A 21,069-nucleotide genomic window follows, 5' to 3' on the forward strand; every position below is an offset into this window, starting at 1 on the left:
AAATATTTGATAACAATGCTATAAATTACAAACTATTTTACAGGGCGATTCTCAAAATGTAGCTGGATGAATGAGGCACGTTGAAGTTTGAAGTGAACCACTTAAGCCTGATTTTATACTTTGTCATATGATGGTGTCATGCAGTGAAAATAGCTGATCGACAAGAGATTGTAGATTGGCTATTTTTGCCTATGATGACATGGCCAAAATATGGAAGCCAGTAATGTAGTTGAAGGAGAACACGGTCTACTCAAATGTTCTTGATAACCTTCCTCTGTCTCAAGTCTACAGAATATACTGAGCTGGATAGGAGATAGGGTGTGCTGGGTCTCAGTGGGAGTTTTAAGGAGCTAAATCTAGCCACGGCTCTGAGCAACGGGACTAGAGGAGAGAACGGAACTCACAATCTGGAAATGTGCACAAACATTCAGTCACTTTTTTTTCTCCCAATTTAGTAATTCTGTATGTATGTCCCTTGTCACTGCTGACCCCTACTGGCTGGTATTAGGGAGGGTACAGTCGAGCAAAATGTCTCTGTGTCGGCGCCAGTCCGCTTCTTTTCAACTGACAGTGAGGAGTATCCCCAGGAGGACGTAACGCGTGCGGAGGAACACGCTACTCCCACCCTTGAGGGGGTGGAACACGGCCAATTGTGTTTTGTTCATTGGCTGGCTCCACATTTTTATTACCAGACATTAAAAAATATATATATATAATACGGTATATATATATTACGGTTTATGCCCGTTCTACAGTTGCATAATGATGATAAGAATTTTGACAAATTAAAGTCCTGAAAACAGGTTACTTAAGCTGAAACCCAGTAACATTTCCAGAGTGAGAGCCATTGTTTGTATCATAAGCCCGGGACAAGAGCAGATTGATCTAGGTTGGAGGTGGGGTAAGTGGGGTATATATAAAGGTTGGGGTAGACTGGGTAGACACTAGTGGTGACTGGGGAGTTTTAGGGGGGGAGGGGGGTGAGTCGGCATGGGAAGGCGGAAGGGAGAGGAAGTAATCTAATAAAAAGTGGTTCTCATACGTGTGACGGCTTATTTAGCTCCCTACAACAATGGGGCAGAGCACGTGTTGGCAGAGCTGGCTGGCATCAGGCTGTCTGTGGTGGTGGTGGGTGTGGGGTGGGGGGGTGTGGGGACTGTGGCAGAGCGCCCCCCCCCCCGGAGCTGCAGTGAAAAGAGCGTTGTGCACGAAAGCGGCCACACACAGGAAAAGGCCCTGCCGCCTGCAGTTACCTGAGTGATTCTCCAGGGGGTGGTGTGGAGCAGAGGGTGAGGCTGTGGCCGGAGGACACGCCCCTGCAGTCAGTGCCACCGGCTCACAGGCCACAGGCTCACTGCAGGGCTCCTCTGAGGACGCACTGGCCTCTGAGGAGAGAAACCAGGAAAGAAAGTTAAAGACGGAGAGCATTTTTACTGTACTGGGAAAAAACAAAGCCACAGAGAAACAAACAAGGAGCTGTTAAGCTCTAGCATCGTCATAGACGAGAGACAGATTACATTTATGGTAGAGTATGCACCTGAACCACAATGACCTCAAGAGAGCAGGGGAGTTCAAAATGCTGAACCTGGCTCTTGGGAAAATAACCATTTAGAATCTAAATATTTGGATAGAATGAATACAACAGAGGAACCCAACTACAAAATACTGAAGATTAGATAGCAACACCATTAGGCTCTGTGCATAACTGTATGGGCACACCCGTTTCCTGTTCTGGTTCACACACGAAGGTGTTATATGGGTTTCCAGTTCAAATCTGCTGCCGAGCCAATCAAACGATGGTATGGGAAACTGAACCGCAACAGGAAACGGGTATGCCACCTTCTGGAAACCCGGGATAAAAGTTTTTCAAAAATTGTTTTTCTTTCTCTTTTATTCGACTGAGAGATTGGCCTAGTTTGTTATAGTAATTAACTAATAGTTTGCCAAAAATAGGATATACATCATCATGATTTATTGGGAGAAACCAAGCAAGTTTATGTTAAATCAGACATTAAGCACCCCTACAGCCCAAATGGAATGTTCCTCTATTGCATAACATATTTTTTTGCATGATTTGACTGAGAGATTGTCAGTCGAATCAGACTGATTCGACTGACAATCTCAGTCGAATCAGTCTCAGTTTTTCCGAATCATCTCATTCAACTATTGGCCAATCAGATTTGACTATAGAAATGTCCGTTGATACATAAGAAATAAAATAAGAACAAAATGCATGACATGAGGAAGATTAAGTTTATTGGTTCTAAATGACGGTTTCTATATATTTTCGGTTAGCTGCCCAGCCATACTTCTATGACAGTTAGTATGGCAATTCCCTTCTGATTTCCTCCTCTCTGCCTTTTATACCTTTCATTGCTGTTAGACCATTACTGAATGGTAGCATTTTGGTAGACCACATTGACTTTTAACAACTGAATGATGTGAAAAGGTAACGGTAATGATGTGCACACACACTACCTGGCACAGTCACTTGAATGATTTCCCCATCTGGGGGCTCCGTTTTAATCCTCTTCAAAGGAATGCAATCTCCTGAAGGACCTGAGGGGAACAGACGAGGGGAATTAAGTGTGAGATAGATGTTTTAAATGACTGTGGGAGAAGCGGTGGCGAAAAGTGGCGCTTTTGCAAGGATTGTTAAATATCGGCGTTAAAGTGGGAAGTGACACTTTGCGGTACAATACTGTGGAGTTATTTCATAACAAGGGGCATTAAGCCTCATAGAGTTGAAGAGAAAGTCAACATGAAGTCATTGCTTTTCTTTACACTTACCAGCTTCACAATCAATTAGGGGACTCACACACGCACTTGCTGATCTGCAACAAAAACTGCACAAGTTAGCAACTGCAATTTGGAAAACAGAGACATTGAAAGTGTGTAAGTGGAGTGCATTTGTTCTGTCCATGGCTTAGATCCATTCGACTGTCAAAATGTTGCATTTTTTCTCGCACTCGTCATGGACTATCAGCAAATGTATTATAGGATTGGGCCCAAACAATTCAGAAAACAGGGCTAAAGCAAAGCACAAGGCACATTTTTTGTTACAGGGTATTGTGGTTGAGGAATTTAAATGTACTAAGTAAACTGTTGTGCTAGAATCCTACAGTATGTGTTGTAGTACATAGAATAACAAGTAGAAAAGTAAGGCTGGACAGACTCCTAAGGAAGGGTCTGTTTGTCCAAATGCTGTACAGTGAACACCTAAAGTGAAAGATCACTGAACACAACATGACTATTGTCGGACAAAAAAAGAATGCTTGAAATGATTTTGCAGCAAACTCAGTATTACAAGGGTGCTCTCGATCCATGGATTGTAAGAGTTACGTTTATATAAAGCAGAGGTGCAACCGTTGATCAAACTAATCAATTTAATCGATTATGAAAGATAACCGCTAATCAATTTGAATAAAATTATGGATTTTTGGGGGGGAAATGTGGAGATTTTTTTTTATTCAAAAGTTACATTTTCTAAAATACCGATAATCAGCTTACAGCGCAAGCTCGTAGATTTGTGATTTTCTGTATTTCTGCACGACATCGTTGTATGATTAAGTGTAAAATAGGGCTTAAATGGTTAATGAGACTAATCAGTTTAGTTGATATATAAAAAAAATATCTATATATCTAAATATATATATATATATATATATATATATATATATATATATATATATATATATATATATATTATATATACACAGTATATTTACTATAAAAAACCTGCTTCTCGGTTATTATAATAAAATATTATTATTATTTAAAAAAAGCAATCGAAAGAAAATAATGGCTAGTTGCAGCTCTAGTATAAAGGGTGCTATTCTGACCTGCTGCTGTGAGGATTGCTGACCAGATCCACTGTAGCGGGCGGGACACTGAGGTTCAGGTTGTCAGGGAAACCGTCTTCGGGTGCAGAGCCCATGTCAGACTTGCCCTCCTCCTTGGCAGCCCTGCCTGCAGCTTCAAGAGAGAAAGCGATTGAAGAAGAAACCCCCCGAACGCAGGAAGCTATTAAGCCAAACAGAATCTCTGGTGGGACTATTTACAACCCAAATGTCATATCAGGGTCTATGGCTCCAACTCAAGTTCCCTTGAGGATGTAATTTCTGGGGGGGGAAAAAATCCCACTCGAGTGACACAGGCGATGTCGTGGAACTAAATTGATTTAGCTAGAGATAATTCTTGAATTTAATTTCCACGTTCTGAAAAGATGGTGGACTGCGTGTTTGTGAGACAAACTGAAATATCACTGCACATCAGGTCCTCACAACAAACAGAAACCCTGCATGGCCCAGCTCTGACATTACATAAAACACCACATTTTCCTGCATGACATCGAGACTCTTCGAGTCAGAATGCGTGAGGGAATAGATTGGCAGTATGTGAACTATAAAAAAAAATGCATTACTTGTGCATGAGAAACTGTATTGAAAATGCCATGAGAGCAAACAAAACTGATTAGATTCTTACCTGTGAAAATTCTTTCATCAAACATTCTGGAATAGAAAAAGGAAAACATGCTTTTAATAATTGTGTTCAAAAAAACTTTTTCAAATATCTGTTCACCAACATTGACAAGACTCAATGACCAACGAGAAAGGGGTGCTTCGCAGAGCACATATCTCCACCAGGCTGGGTTGCCTAGCCTGGCGGCTTTGATGTCAGAGATATTAGACAGTATCTAATGTGGTTCAGGATACGCAATTAACTCTCTCAGTGCCAATGAAATAAAAAAATATGTTCATACTGTGCCAGCAATTTTTTTTTTTAAAGTAAAAAAAAAGTGCTTAGGAAGCGAGATACAGCCTTTTTCAGTTATAAGTTAAACAAAGAGTTGATGGAGCTGCAAATCTTCAGATAATGATATCTTGGGTTCTGAAAATTTTTTCCCAAAACATTTTTTCTTATATATTTTTTTAAACTCGGGATTTCTCGTTTTGGCACTGAGGGCATTCAGAAAAAACTCGGGATATCTCGTTGTGTGGCACTGAGAGAGTTAACATAATTAACATGATTTTACATCTATTAACTATCATCACAGTGCAAAAACTAAAAAGGAAAGAAAGTAAAAGAAAACTTGGGTATAATATGTTATTTTACTTGTGGCAACAAACAGGCTTCCCAAAGAACACAACAACTTCTGACCAGTTGCTTATCCATACGTAGTGCTCTGTATGCCTCTATTAACATCTGCATTAACATGACGCAATCAATAGTTCACTATCAAGGGTATTGTGTGGCAATTTTTATATTCATGATAAAAGTACAAAGTCAACAACAAAGTGCCTGAGCCGATAAGCTCAGACAAGCCCATCAAATAACTCAACAGGGTTCATGCCTGAAACATCTCTCAATGACAAAAGGAGAGTGATGTAATTTAGAATTAATCACATTTTCAATCTGCACTAATTGTATTAACGCTAATGAGCTGCCCACAGGATTCGTTTAGAAGACGTGTTATCTCAAACAAGGCCTGGCGCCTCATTTAAATCAGCTTAAAACAAATGGATGGAGGAGAGGGGTAACATTAGCACAATGTGCTTGGCACGGGGATGTCATCTCTGACACAAGTGGAAGTGATTTAGCTGACAGCAGGGTACAGCCTGCTGGGGGAAAATAAGATGTTCAACTGACAAACTCTATAGACTGAGCTGGTTTAGTGCCATCCTTTCCTATCAGAAGGAGGAGATAATTCCAATACGTCGTGCAACAGTAAATAAAGCCTGATTTATACTTCATCGTAGGACGGTGTTTGCGCACCAAAAATAGCCAATTCAATAAGCTTTTAGATCTGCTATTTTTGGTCCACAACGCTGTCGAGCATGAATTACGCATGACGCTCAGTGCCAGAAAACCTTAAAGGTGCTGTAAGGGATATAGATTAGATTAGATTTTTTTTTGGCATAGCTGAATGGGTAGAGAGGCTGTCTGGTAAAGGGTCCCTGAGCAAGCCACTTAACCCCCAAACTGCTCCCTGGGCGCTGTATTGTTAGCGCCCACTGCTTCTAATAGTTAAAGGGATACTTCACTTTCACATAAAATAAACATTTAAAAAATATATTAAAAATAAATGAAAAAAGTAATGGAAAAATCACGGCCCCCTCACGCATTAGAGTGTCCTACTAATGTGTGAGGGGGCCTTTATTTTGCCATAACTTCTTTCATTTTTTTTAAATATTTTTTTTTAATGTTTATTTTATGTGAAAGTGAAGTATCCCTTTAACACATTTACCGCCGGGCCCGTAGTTCTACGGGCCGTTAAATCCAACGGTTAAGCGCCGAGCCCGTAGTCCTACGGGCTGCGGTCTTTTCGCGCATGCGCGGTCCGGGTGCACTTTCGGATTTTTTTTGATCCACTTCCGTTTCCGGTTTGATGACAGGAAATAGAATTATTTGGGATCCGGTTTTGAAGATCACGCCCGCTCCCATTCTACAGACGAAACTGAAACTCAATTCTCTTCCTGTAGTTTTTTCTCCTCGCATTTCACTGTTTAACGTAATCCGCTCTAACTCAAACATGGATGCCCCGTTTGACACGCGATCTTCACTGGGAGATACAGGGAGATCTCGCGGATGTAAACAGACCGTGTAGAGCTCAATCTTAAGGATTTTAACAAGATCTATGGCGACATGAAAAAAACAAAAAAACAACAAAAACACCTTGGCACTGGTGAGTACATTATGAGATTAACCTCTGGCGGTCGATGTGTTAAAGGTAGGGTAAGTGATTTACTTTGGTTAAAATAAGTGTTAAATAGCTCTATATTCTGATAGTACTCATTGCTATTAGAGTGTTTGTTCAGTAAAAGGAGTCTCCCATGTCTCTCCAGCTCTTTATTAAACAGAAAATGCATTTTCAGTGCTCTCTCCTGATTGGCTTAAATGTTGTCACCTACCTGAAAATGTACAATATTCTGTTTACTGAAGAGCTGGAGAGACCCTTGTGACCATACTCCGTAGCAATGAACACTATCAGAAAATAGTACTTTAGCCTTTTTAACAAAAAGTGAATAAATACCCCAAAATATCACTTACCCTACCTTTAAGATGGGTTAACCCATTAAGACCTGGAACGCATCTGTGTCACTTTAGATTTCTTTGGCTATTCATAAATAGCAGATCTACAAGCTCGTAGCGCGGCAGCTTGTAGATCTGCTATTTTTGAAAAAAATTGATTTTTTTTTTTTTTTTTAAATCTGTTAGGATTTAGAAAACATTTTAAGAATCGGACTCAGGCCTTAGGGCGCGCTCCCACCGCACTTTTATTTTACCTCTGGGGCAGAATCTGCCAATGCTTTGTCAGGGTTAGGCTGCCTTGAGCACCATGTTGCTTCCTGAGTCTTGGGACGGTCCGCCTTCGACTCACCCGATTGGACAGAGGAGGAAAATCAGCTCCTGCCTCCAGCAGTTTTCTGCTTCAAATGGACAAGTCGTGTAGAGCGGATAAACGCAAGGACTGCGCGACAAGCGGAAAGATCCGCTCTTGTATGATTCCACGCATTTGCATTGACAAAGCATTGACAGATTCCGCCCCAGAGGTAAAATAACAGTGCGGTGGGAGCGCGCCCTTAATGGGTTAAATGCAGAGGCCAAATTTCACTTTTTGTGCAAAAGCACTGAGACAAAAAAATACCACCTTTCCAATCAGGAGAGAGAACCAATTTATCAGCTTCAATTTGTGTGTGTTCCAGTTCAAATTGTGTCTGCGCATTGCTTGTTTCATCACTTACAATTTCACTTGTTTATCCTGTATCCTGTGAGTTCTCTCTCCTGATTGGATGAAATTGGTATCCCGACCTAAACATTAATTTTCTGTTTGCTAAAGAGCTGGGGAGACAATGTTACTTAAAAGGTAGGGTAAGTGATTTACTTTGGTTAACATAAGTGTTAAATATCTTTATATTCTGATAGTACTCATTGCTATAGAGTGTTTGTTCAGTAAAAGCATTTTCAGTGCTCTCTCCTGATTGGCTTAAATGTTATCACCTACCTGAAAATGTACTGTTTACTAAAGAGCTGGAGAGACCCCTGTGACCGAAAAAACGCTCTGTAGCAATGATTACTATCAGAATATAGTACTTTAACCTTTAACAAAATATATATATATATCACTTACCCTAACTTTAACAAATACGCTATAGAAATATTACTTACAGCATCTTTAATAATTACATGTGTGGAACATGTATATAACTTGGTTAACTTTGTACATTTTTGGGGTGACAGAGACTCTGTCAGAAGGTTCCCGGTTTGATCCCGGCTCTTCCTGGCACCGCGGCCTTCACATAGGACGAGCAAGGCCGGCAGCCATGCATGTGTGTGTGAGTGAATGCGAGGCATACATTGCAAAGCCTTTTGAATGGTCAGAAGACTTAGAAAAGCGCTGTATAAAATGCGGTCAAATCCATTTTTTGGAGCGAGATCAAGTAGAAAATGTGATTTTCTGAAGTGCTAACAGGGCATTGCGGCGGCCACTAGTATTTTACACTCAAAATAGAACCCCAGCAACCCCTTTGTAACTTCCAGCTGAAAGCATACACTACCGTTTGACTATGAAACGGATTCCGTGGCGCTCGTCCAGGATGCGCTTGAGCTTGGGCACGCCGTAGGTGCAGGGCCTCTTAAAGGGGATCTGGTCAGGAATGCCGATGATCTCCACCGCACCCGGGTCACACGCTATCTTGCGGTATGGCACAGGCACCATATGGTCCAGCCCCAGCGCCTCGGCTAAAGATAGAGAACGATAGGGGAACCAGACTTTAGAGAAAAGCTGCAGTGGTGGGAAAAGTACTCGGATGTTTTACTTCAGTAAAAGTAGCGATACCACAATGTAGAAAATACTCTGTTACAAGTAAAAGGCCTGGGTTCAAAATGTTCCTTGAGTGAAAGTGCAAAAGTATTGGCATCAAAATACACTTAAAGTACCAAAAGTAAAAGTACTAGGATGTTTGAAATTAGCAGATCTACAAGCTCACAACGCGTTGCGGTGCGACGCGTTGTGAGCTTGTAGATCGGCTATTTTCAAATAGCCTATGTTTAAAATAGGGCTAAAGTGGTTAATGTATGTTTCATAATATCATAATTTATATCTGAAAAGTAATGTAACTAGTAACTAAAGTTTTTGAAATAATTGTAGTGGAGTAAAAGTACAATATTTGCCTCCGAGATGTAGTGGAGTAGAAGTAAAAGAATTGGGAATTGTAAATACTCAAGTAAAGTACAACTACCTCATAATTGTACTTAAGTACAGTACTTAAGTAGATGTACTTAGTTACTTTCCACCACTGGAAAGCTGTGATGCTAGTTTTCATTAGAGGTGCACTTGAACACCAGATCCTAATGCTTTATTCATTTTTGCTTTAGAAGTTGCATATGATGAAAAGCTACCTCCAGCAAGATGCAGATTTGAGGTGGAGATTTATTCATTTAGGCATTTCTTTGACGAAGGAAAAAAAAAGATCTAAATTCTAAAGCTTTGACTTTTGACACTGACATCTTATGCGATGAATATTTCATGGCAGCAAATTAGATTTTAATATTGGAGGACCTGCAAGCCGCCATTACACGCATCCAGTGTGGATTTCAAAACAAGAGGGTTGACCCTAATGTCCCTTAGGCATTCCCTTGGTATAAAGAAAATTATACAGCTACTACACAGTCAAATCCTGAGTGTTCATTTCACTCTGAGAGTCGTACAAACATACACTCTGAGTTGCAAATCGATCCATTTACACTGAGGATTTTACTGTGTACATTTACATTACATTAGAGTCATTTAGCAGACGCTTTTATCCAAAGCGACTTATAAGTGACAATAAGTGCATTCAACATACTGTAGGTAGGGAAGAAAACTACTAATCACCAGAAGTCTTAAGTGCATTCTCTTCTAAAACAAGCAACTAAGAGTATACCTAGCGCTAAGGTAAAAGTGCAATATATCAGCTACCTACTTTCTTAACCCATTAAGACCTGAGGCGATTCTTAAAAATGTTTTCTAAATCCTAACAGTTTTTTGAAAATAAAAAAATGTTTTCAAGATTTTTCTAAAATAGCAGATCTACAAGCTCATAGCGCGGCACTCGGTGCCGCGCTATGAGCTTGTAGATCTGCTATTTTTGAATAGCCAAAGAAATCTAAAGTGACACAGATGCGTTCCAGGTCTTAATGGGTTGTTAAACAGATGAGAGAAATAGGAAAATCAAATGAGCAAGAGCTAAAACAAATAAGTGTATCGAATATACAAGATCCAATAAAACAAGAGTTTGTACAACTAATTGACAACAAGTAGGCAAGGCAAAGAGGAAGGGTAGTGTTTCCTGAAGAGGTGGGTTTTCCTACATTTGCTGTCTACATTTCACAATAAGAATGGCAATGCTATAGGTTGAATTGATTCAAATAAAAATAAAATGAATACAGACAGAATGTTATCCTCACCATATCTGCTGTTGAACAAGATCTGGACACATTCTCTCAGTGTGTTAATGTCTTCTGTTTCCCGGATAAAAGAGTCCCATTTTTCTGGAAAGGGAAGACAAACAACAATATGAAAATAAAAGGTAAAAACTAAACCTGAACACTAAATACCTCACGTTGTTGCTATAATCATATGGGATAATCATGGCTCTTGCAAACTGTCATCCAGAGACAAGATCTGAATGGGTTTTATTGATAGTAAAATGAAGACTTCATTGTAGTCTTATCCTGATTTAATCATCTCTATCTTCTGAAAGCTTGAATGGGAAAGATGTTACAATTACTGTTTCAGGTTACTCTTGACAGTAACTTAGTAATAATACATTTTATTTATAACGCACTTTTGGATTTGCCATTCCAAGCAAGCTTGCTGACTGTCAATGTGAAAACGGCACTAATGGCTTCAAATGTGACATGTTTTCTAATTTAGGTGGGTGTCCATAAATTAATACTGGTTATTTTAGTGTAGTGTAGTGGGTCATTATGAGCAAACATTTGTTTTCCACCACAAAACATTAGAAAAATACAAATAGTGAAAATAGACAATCTACAAGCTCACATTGTGATCTTGTAGATCGTTATTTCTTTATTATTTGTCGTACAACAAAGTACATAGGCCTTAAATGGTTATGTATGCCAAAATGAGTCATTATTCATTTGAGAGATGTAATATTAAGAGTGAAACTATGCCTGCGTAACATCGTACAATCACATTGTCTGAGGAGGTCCATCCCACTTTACTGACAGCCAGTTATGAAAGAAAAAAAACAACAACTACCGTTTGAATTCCGGCGTAATTACCATGTGATTACCTGATTTCTCATGTACTATGGAGAAAAGTAACCTCTTGGATATGTGGATACCAGGAGGGCTCTGTCCCAGTTCACCGGCTAGACCTGTCGTCTCATCTGAAAATATGTATGAGACAAAACGTATGTGTATGAGACAAAACACATCATGTCTATTACAGTAAATATAACTAAATATTTACATTCTAAAACTGTGTTTTTAAAAAGTGAAATTTGACTTAGGTGAACCTTTTCACATATATATGTTAGCACACACGCGCATGCGCACACACACACACACACACACACGCGCACACACACACACACACACACGCGCGCACACACACACGCACACACACGCGCACACACACGCACACACACACAAAACAACCTCAAACAACAGCGTCCCTTAGTCTCAGTGAGCCATTTCTGCTTTTGTTTATCAAATATTTAAACAGCAACACTGATGCCAGCTACGTCTCGCCCTGCAGTGCCATCAAGGGGCCAGACAGAAAACCGTAACATTTTCCGGACATCACCCACACCCACACCCACACCCACACCCACACACACACACAGGCGGACATTTGGTGAAAATAACAGATCTACAAGCTCACAATGGTTTGCAATTGGGCATAGAGCAGGGGTCTTCAACGTTTTCAGCCCAAGGACCCCCTAGCTGAGAGAGAGATGAAGCAGGGACCCCCTCTATATTGTATAAAATTGTGTTTCAGATTAAACTTCTCTTTTTTCCCTCTACTCCTATACCTCTTAGCCGAAAATAGCAGATCTACAAGCTCACAACGCCCCTCAGAATAAGGATGCTAGGGTTCAAGTGGTTGATGTAAAAAAAAAAAAATCCTCTCACACAAAGATTTGGCGGACCCCCTATAGTAGCTCTGAGGACCCCCTAGGGGTCCCGGACCCCCTGTTGAAGACCCCTGGCATAGAGGACAAAAGGAGTGTGGCACTGGGGGACCCCGGCCAACGAAGTACAGTATATACTGTAGGATTGAAGTGGTTAATAGTGATATATATATACCTGACAAAATGCAGAAGGCTCAGGTTCAGGTGAAATATTGCTTTAAGTCAGTAGTTCTCACACTTTCAAGATTTTTTCAAAATGTTCAAAAATAGCAGATGTACAAGCTTGCAGCGCGGCACAAAGTGTCGCGCTGTGAACTTGTAGATCTGCTATTTTTGAACAGCCAAAAGCTAAAAGCTAAAATGACACAGATGCTTTCCCGTTTTTAACAGGTTAACCCTTTGAGACCTGAAGCCGATTCTACAAAATGTAATGTCTTCTAAATCCCAACAGTTTTCTGAAAAACGTATGTGTCTGTATCAGTGGTGCTCAAACTTTTTTATGTCAAGGACCCTTAAAATTATATGTATTTGGCCGTGGACCCCCATCTCAAAATGTGTTGTTCCAGGGACCCCCCAGAAGCAAAGATTTGAGTTAAAAATATTCGCTTTAAAAGAATATATACATTCAAAGATTTGCACACATTTTCACGATTTTTCAAAAATAGCAGATCTACAAGCTCGTGGCGCGGCACTCGTTGAAGTACATTGAAGGAAATATGAACGCCATCCAAAGATATAGCATATGAGCGACAATCCTCTTAGATCTCGTCGTTATCAATCCAAATCCCAGTTTATACGGCCGTCTTACCATTATTGGTCACACCCTCCGTCTCTGCCCCTGCTGCCCAGGTGCCCAGTCGGTCCTTGCCCAAATGAAGGAGGGATGTGGGTTTGAGGTCCAGCGTGCCGTCCGGGTGAGGCTTGGAGGACATGGGCATGCCGTACAGGAAGCTGGACAGGACAGAGTTGCTCGTGGACGCGGGGCTCGACGTGGTAGCGGCGGCCTGGGCCGTCGTTCCCTTGCCCGGGCCGTGACTGCTTTGTGGCATGACCGCCGGCGAGGAGTTGTGGTTGTGGTTGACGTCAGCGCTGGACTTGGCCTCTCGAGACACTTCTTCTGTTGGCCTGTGTGCAAAAAGGACACGTAGGAGTACAGTTACATCAAACTAATATATTTAAGTGATTATTTAAAAAGAAAATCCATAATCGAATTTGATAAAAAAATATCGACTGGGGGGGGGAATGTTATAATTTTAGAATAGAAAAAGTAGTAGATCTTCAAGCTTGTAGATCGGCTATTTTTGTAAGAAACTGGTGTACAACGACGTATCAAACAGGATTTAATGACATCAAACTTAGTCTATTGTGAAAAATATCCAATATGATTTTTTCACATTGATTTGTTTTATTTATATATTATTTTATATTTTATATATATTTTTAAATTATTTATATAAAAAATAAAACACAAAAAAGTCACCCTTTTCAATTATTCGATTCATCGAAAAATAAAGTAATGGAAAGGTGCAGCCCTACAGACACGAGTCAAGAAGCAACAAGTGCACATGCCAGGGACATTACAGCTCTTTCACAAAATAGGCTTAACCGACATACATTTGTACTTGCCAGGGCTTGACGTAAAACTATTTATTGGTGCCACAGACCCCTTTTCACAGCACACGTTTTGATGGGTTAACCCAGCTGAAGATAATAATGTTATTTGTAGTTGAGTTTCATTTAGGTGTTTCTGTGGTATACCGGCATGAAGTGAGCTGTCCAAGCTGGCACACAATAACACCAAAAAATTAAACAGACAAGTAATGTTATTACCGTCAGGTTACCTGTCAAAATGTCTGCTGTGAACAGGGTCATTCATAAGCCACCCCATTCATTCTGTATCAGTTATGATTGTGTTTCTACTACACAACACATTTTCCATTGTTGTCGACAGTACGTGATAGAAATGACCAATATGTGTCTGGTCAGTTTTACTTCTTGTACCGTACAAGTGCACCTCTACAAATGGAACCAAATGGACCCTAACGGGTCCATTTGGTTCCATTTGTATACTGTCTGAGTTACAGACTTGTAAGGGTACATTTAGACCCCCCAAAAGGAACCCTGAGAGTCCCTGGGATACACTTTGAGAACCACTGAACTAACTAATACTTTAAACATTTAGGATTCACCTCAAGCCTACAATCTAATTGTCTATTGCTTCATTTTAACAAGCCAGGCAACCAGGAGAACCAAACAGAGTTGCGCTGCCACGAAAGCAGCCCGAACCCTAAACAGCAATAGCAGGTCAACTATATGACCGTGTGAATGAGAAAACAAGGTGGCCTATTAGGGCTCACAGTAAATCTGAACAATTGGCTTTAACTTTTGGTGAGGGTAAAATTGCATTTTATTCATTTCTTTGCTTGTTTGGAATGTGTCATCATGTATTGAAGGCATTCACTAGTTTAAATTGAATCCCATTACCTACTAAAAGAGGTAATGGGACGCATTAAGGCCTTAGCCTTAATGCGTTCTACCATATAACATGTGACAGCACTTATGAGTGAAGAGACAGAACACATGGAGACGAGATCCTTCAAACAGCCACAGTACTTATGTTTTAGTTTGAACGCGGCTAAATATGCATAAGCCTGCATTATTTGCATGACTTTAAACAACAAATAGACGGACCATTTGGTGGTTTTGCTGACTGTCAGTTAGAAGCCGATTAATTATTAAGGCATTCACATCACACGGAATCTAAGCCATATTTGGCTTGTTCTGCCAGCATTGCTCCGCAGAGCCTGCCGAGCAATATTTCATGTTTTGTTTTTGTATTTAGAAAATGGGGTACTTGCACGGGCTTTTATTGCTGGTGATCTGTTAAAACTGTCCCCACAAATCATAAGAGGGTCTAGGTTTTTATCCTAGTTACAAAGGAGGACTTGGATTATGACAGGTTAACGTTTACCACATCTATTTGTAGTACTGCAGCTTTTGCTGCTGCAGTAACACAGATCCTGTCAGATTTTACCATCAGACTGTATTTTCGACTCATAATCTCCTTTATTCTGTTATCAAGCACTGCATTGCGATGAATAACGTGTGGGATGTAGAACTGAGAGGTGAGCACTAAACAGTATATTAAGGCTTTTCCTGTATCCACACTTAAGGTTTTGCAATATCATTACCAATGCTTTTATTGTTTATTTATTTTTATTTAATTTAATTTTACATCGGATAAATAAATAAATAAATGAGCACGGCAGCATCAAAATGAAGACGTTGAAGTACTACTTTGCGTGACGGCTACACAATCGTACTTTTATAGGTTTGTATTTCTATCTTATTTTGAGAATACAGTTTGAATGTTGTCTTGCTTTCTGTACTCTCCCTCATATCTAGGTTCCTACCTTTATATATATGTGCATTTTTTTTTGTGGCAGTGAACGTGTGATGATGCACAATGTGAGTTTCATATCAAAGGACATTTAAGGGCCTCACCTTTTAACTGTGAATTGGATGCGATGGCTTTGCTCCAGAATCTTCATTAACGTCTTGGTGTCGTATTCGGAGGGCTTCTTCAGGCCAACTCCCTCAGGCAAGCCGTGGGCCACTACAGAGCTGGGGTCCTTCTGGAGCCACTCATAAGGCACAGGGACCAGGCTGCTCTTCCCCAAAGCCTCACCTTGTATATCACAACACAGAAACTAGCTATAGCACATGACACAACCACTTGACTTAAGCACTATATATACACTTCAGCGTACGGCGAATAGCCAGTACAGACTTCTGTAGACGCTCACAACGTGTCTCATCGCGAGACAAGACGGGGGTTAGATTGAGACCCGGTTTGTGCACTTACTGGCTGAGCCACCAGGCACCCCAAAAACATGTCCCTCTTATGGCAGACAATTTCACATCTTAAGTTATAATGTTATCTTAACCCATTCAATCCGGGAACGCATCTACAAATGTCTTCTAAATCCTAACGGTTTTCTGGAACACTTATGTTGCTATAATATCAGTGGTTCACCAACTTTTTCATGTCAAGGTCCCCCAAAATTAGATGCATTTGGCCGCGGACCCCCATCTCAAAATATTTAGTTCCAGGGACCCCCCAGAAGCAAAGATTTGAGTTACAAATGTTCGCTTTGAAAAAAATATATTCAAAGATTTGCACAAATTTTGCACGATTTTTCAAAAATAGCAGATCTACAAGCTCATAGAGCTTGTAGATCTGCTATTTATGAATAGCCAGAGTGTTAAATAATGCTTTTTAGCTCAAATCAAAAAATGTTCTAGGTCTTAATGGGTTAAATTTGAACAAATTTAAAGTAATTACCTAATTGTCCACAAAAGCCAAAGTATGGCGAATTAAACTTGTTTTTAGGAGTAGGTCCAAGTAATCTGATATGAATTAATGTACTGTATGTTTCAATAGCAAGATTTTAGCAACACACATTTAATTAGAGCAAACTTCTTACTGTAAAGAACAGTGAAGACCTCCTCCACCATCTTCCTCAGGACAAAGATGTTGGACTGGACTTGGTCTGACGGAGTTCTCTGCTTCCCGTGGTCAGCATCCTTGTTCATTTTAACCAGCTCACCATCCTGGACTTTGGTATGGGCATTCGTTGTCGTCAACGTGTGCAAACAGGGCACACCTGCAACCACATGACAAAGGCAAATCCTGCAAGGCTCAGTCAAGCTGAAGCCTGATTGATACTCTGTTGCGTGCCAGCGCCGCTCACCGAAAATAGACGATCCACAAGCCTGTGGATCGCTGTTTTTTTGGTTGCGCGACACCGTCATACGACAGAGTATACATAAGCAAAATTGTGAGCACAGTCAAAACATTCAACTTGATCATAAGCTTTATCTGTGTAATTTTAGATGTTAGCTATAACCATATTATTTTATACTTTGGCTATTCAATAACAGCAGATACACAAGCTCATAGCACGGCACCGAGTGCCGCGCTATGAGCTTGTAGATCTGCATTTTTTTTTTTTTTTATCGTGAAAATGTATGCAAATCTTTGAATATATATATTTTTTTAAGCGAACATTTGTAACTTAAATCTTTGCTTCTGGGGGTCCCTGAGATGGGGGTCCGCCAAATACATATAATTTTGGGGGTTCATTGACATGGAAAAGTTTGAGCACCACTGATATAGAGACATATGTTTTTTTAAGAAACCTGAAGACATTTGTACATTAGATGCGTTGCCGGATTGAATGGACTAAATCTACTGTATAAAGTTCAAGTTGTGTGTCTGTTTATCTACTGACGGTGGATTATAATATGGATGTGCGTGAGTGTGTCTGGACAAATATGCCCATATATGGACATGCAATATGTCCATTGCCCACTGGTGGGGCTGTAAAGATTGCAAGTGGGCCCCCAAATAATAGGCAAAACACTAAGATTTTAGGGTGAGTGAAATGATCTGTCATTATACCGAAACTTAAACTAGGAACTTAAAAGTTAGTTCTATTGATCCAAGCCAGAACACAATCAATTGATTGAGCGTTAAAATGCTCTGAAAATGCACGCGACCCACCCATCTGACCACTTAAGTTGGTCAGCTGGGTGGGGTTAGATGGGTGGGGTCAGATGGTTGGGCTGACCACTTGAAAAGCCGTGAAAAGACTGCTGTGTTAAGTGGTCCGAGAACGCTGTCAAGGGCCCTGACCCAGAAAAGTCTGGAAACCACTGCTGCAAAGGGTCAAATTGTGAGATTGAGCCATTTACTCATGTGACCATTTTCTGCAATTTGTACGGTACTAGGGGGGAAATAGCTGGTAATAAATGTTGTGGATGGTTGTTGAACTGACATTAATGCAACAATAATAAAGCTGATAAATCCTGGTGAGACCTGGCCTGACACACAATAGTAATCCCAGGTACTGATGATACAAAAGTAAACGACTTTGAACGGCACACAAGAGAGCATAACTCACGGCAAAACTTGTAAAAATCTGTTTGGATTTCCCTCCTGGAGTTGAGAAACACTCTGCCCTTTTCTGTGCCCACAGCGATGACGCTGTCCTCGTGCACTGTCACGCACGCCACCTCTGCGTTGAGCTTCGACATGGCCATGCACTGCAGAGAGAGGCGAGGATACACAACCGTCAGTTAATCAATCGGCACACGTAACAAGTCTAGATGCAAAAGGTGTACAACTAAAATCATAAAGAAAACTGGTCTTCTAAACGGCATAATTTGTCTTCCATGTCATGTTTTGGTTCAAGGAGTTTACACACACAGTACAGCTGGTAGCAGCATTATAGGCAGTGACATTATTCTACTTCATGTTTCCTCAACCTTAATAACAATAAAACATAATAAGATAGAAAGTTTACAGCAAAATAACATGATTGATATTAAAGGTTTTCGGGTCACTTCAATCAGCTAATTTGATCTAATTTAATAAATTGTGTTTATAAATGTTTTATGACAAAGTTTATGTTGTGAAATCAAAGCTGCCTACGCAGTTCCCCTTTCTTATTTGACGTGTCATTGTCACTTGTCGGCAGAATGTAACTTTGTACAACGTGATGAGGAGTTGAAACATACCACTGAGTCCAAGGCTGACACCAGGCTGGTGAGAATCTCCTGTCTGGGTGACACCAGCGGAGCCGGTGCCTCAGCCCGGGAGTTGGTCCTGACGCCCTCACATACCAACTTCCTCATCTGAGCCATACCTCTGTGGGAAACCAACACAAAACTATTAGGTCAGCCTATACCACACTCTTATTTTAAAAGGAGAAGTTCACCCAAAAAAAATGCTTATTTTCTATAAATTACACACCCCATGAAGCCTTGAATTCGTGGAGATTTTTTGGGTTTTTGTCGCATTGCTAAGCCAATAATTTGATGACCGGCGGCCGCGGGGTCTCCGGTAGTCTCCTATTGACCGATGACCCGGTCATCAAATTATTGGTTTAGGAATGCAAAAAAAAAATCCATGAATTCAAGGCTTCATGTGTAATTTATAGAAAATAAGTATTTTTTGGGGTGAACTACTCCTTTAAGAAGGCATGTAGGCCTGTGTGTTTGAATGCTGACGCTTGCATTCATGAAAAAAAATGGTTTATTTACTTATTTTTCTCTGATAAGAAAACCGGTTGGTTGTGGGGTTTGACTTTGAGAAACAGTAAGCACGTATGACTTTGATATTAAGGCTCCAGACAGGTGAACTGTTCTGGAAAGGGAACAGGGGTGTTACTAGTATCTAAGAGGTTTTAAAGGTGTTGGTAATAGCCCCATTTTAATGTGCTAATATCTAAATCCGTCACATCTATTTGAAAGCGGCTACTTATAGCTCTGTCACCCAACTAGGGCTAAAGCTCATTCAGATTACGTCCAATGGGTCTCTTCGAAGGTGCAAAGAAATGCTGCGGCAGTGTGAATGAGAACCCAACAAAAAGACCTCACGCATTCAATCGTCCACAAGCTAACTAACCTAATAATGTAGATCTAAATGGCTCATACAGGACAAAGTGTGGTGGATTTTAAAATCATAAGCAAACAGCCTCAACATTTTTTTGTATGTTTTATTGTCAAATAAACAGGGACATTGTAAATAAAAGAAAAAGTGGGAAAGAGATAAAAGTTGTAGGGGGGGGGGGGAATGCAAACCTAAATCCAGGCACTGTGTGTTCTCATGGCAACTGAAATCCGTCTCCTTGGAAACTAATCTCGGGGCATTTGAACAATGCAGCTCTGGCCTTTAATCTCTCCAGACACTGGGAGCCATTATACTAGCCTCCGGCAAGCCCAAACCACAGACTCAACAGCGAGAGGTAGGGAAAGGGATGGCCTCAGCTGTATACCAGTCTGGCCAAGCCTATTGCCTGTCTAATTCTGCCTCCCCCGAGGGCACAGCAAACATTAGCCCCTCCTCACTTATTATGGGCTTGAAATAGATGGCCTCTTTCACTCATATCTTTAAGGCCAAAAAAAAAAAAGCAGTGAGGGGGGAAGGGAGGGGGCTTGACACAGAGCTCAAAACAGACCTGTCATTTGTTTACCAGAGGAAGCTCAAGGATAAAGGTCAACGTCCATGACTCCAAATCAGTGTATGGAAAATATACCATACATGATCAAACATATATCAAGCTAAGGACAAACGATACACAATGTTCTTTAGGACGTAATTTCATGTCCTATATCTTTTGTCAAAATTGAATCTACAGGTGTCATCTTGTACATCTTAAGACTCTAATCTGTAGTTTATAGCATTATGAGGCAGCCATGACCCAAAATTGCATTATAAAACAAAATGCCAGACGCCTGAGGAATACTGGTTCAACCGAGATCATAGAACTAGTTAGTCTACTCTACTGTATGTTAACTACTGTTACAAGAAACTATGGATTCCAGTACAATGATCTGATTAGCAAAAAAGGCATTCTAATTCTAATTGATAAGCTTGTCAGGTATAAAGAACACCTCTCTGTGCTTTAACAATTAATGACTGTGAAGCTGACCAAGCGGTTTATCTTTTCTAACTTTGTGTCTTGTTTCACATGCATCCTCAAATCATCCATTCACCCAAAACACATCAGCTTCCTATTTTCAACAAACTGTTTCCAAAAGAGCCATGGTGATTCTTTACAACTTTACAACATTACGTTGTAAAGTTGACATTAATCAGCATAGCACTAGTGCACTATCAATTTCTATGTGACATTAAACAGCATAGCACTAGTGCACTATCAATTTCTATGTGACATTAATCAGCATAGCACTAGCGCACTATCAATTTCTATGTGACATTAATCAGCATAGCACTAGCGCACTATCAATTTCTATGTGACATTAATCAGCATAGCACTTGACTAGTGCACTATCAATTTATATGTGAAGTAGGCTACTACCAAACTATTAGAACTTAGTGAAATATTCATTTCAATTA

General features: G+C 40.3%; 2 protein-coding genes across 3 annotated transcripts in view; one reads left to right on the plus strand and one right to left on the minus strand.

The window, feature by feature from the left end:
• dtx2 (deltex 2, E3 ubiquitin ligase) overlaps positions 1 to 21,069 on the plus strand; it is a 449,633-nt gene that overhangs the window by 43,073 nt on the left and 385,491 nt on the right. The gene's annotated exons all lie outside the window — the stretch shown is intronic.
• Positions 1 to 21,069, minus strand: part of gtf2ird1 (GTF2I repeat domain containing 1) — a 38,706-nt gene that overhangs the window by 13,771 nt on the left and 3,866 nt on the right. For both annotated transcript variants that reach the window (XM_080436345.1, XM_080436346.1), the window contains exons 2-14: positions 18,726 to 18,855; positions 18,110 to 18,251; positions 16,631 to 16,810; positions 15,648 to 15,831; positions 12,952 to 13,268; positions 11,301 to 11,396; positions 10,450 to 10,533; positions 8,559 to 8,742; positions 4,486 to 4,511; positions 3,843 to 3,975; positions 2,791 to 2,834; positions 2,479 to 2,559; positions 1,254 to 1,385 (exon numbers count right to left, since the gene is read on the minus strand). In XM_080436345.1, the coding sequence (XP_080292471.1) occupies positions 1,254 to 1,385; positions 2,479 to 2,559; positions 2,791 to 2,834; positions 3,843 to 3,975; positions 4,486 to 4,511; positions 8,559 to 8,742; positions 10,450 to 10,533; positions 11,301 to 11,396; positions 12,952 to 13,268; positions 15,648 to 15,831; positions 16,631 to 16,810; positions 18,110 to 18,251; positions 18,726 to 18,851 (1,729 nt within the window). In that variant the 5' untranslated portion in view covers positions 18,852 to 18,855. The remainder of the gene's footprint in view (positions 1 to 1,253; positions 1,386 to 2,478; positions 2,560 to 2,790; positions 2,835 to 3,842; positions 3,976 to 4,485; positions 4,512 to 8,558; positions 8,743 to 10,449; positions 10,534 to 11,300; positions 11,397 to 12,951; positions 13,269 to 15,647; positions 15,832 to 16,630; positions 16,811 to 18,109; positions 18,252 to 18,725; positions 18,856 to 21,069) is intronic.

The sequence above is a fragment of the Gymnoscopelus braueri genome, assembly GCF_963280865.1.
Source record: "Gymnoscopelus braueri genome assembly, chromosome: 8".
Lineage (NCBI taxonomy): Eukaryota > Metazoa > Chordata > Actinopteri > Myctophiformes > Myctophidae > Gymnoscopelus > Gymnoscopelus braueri.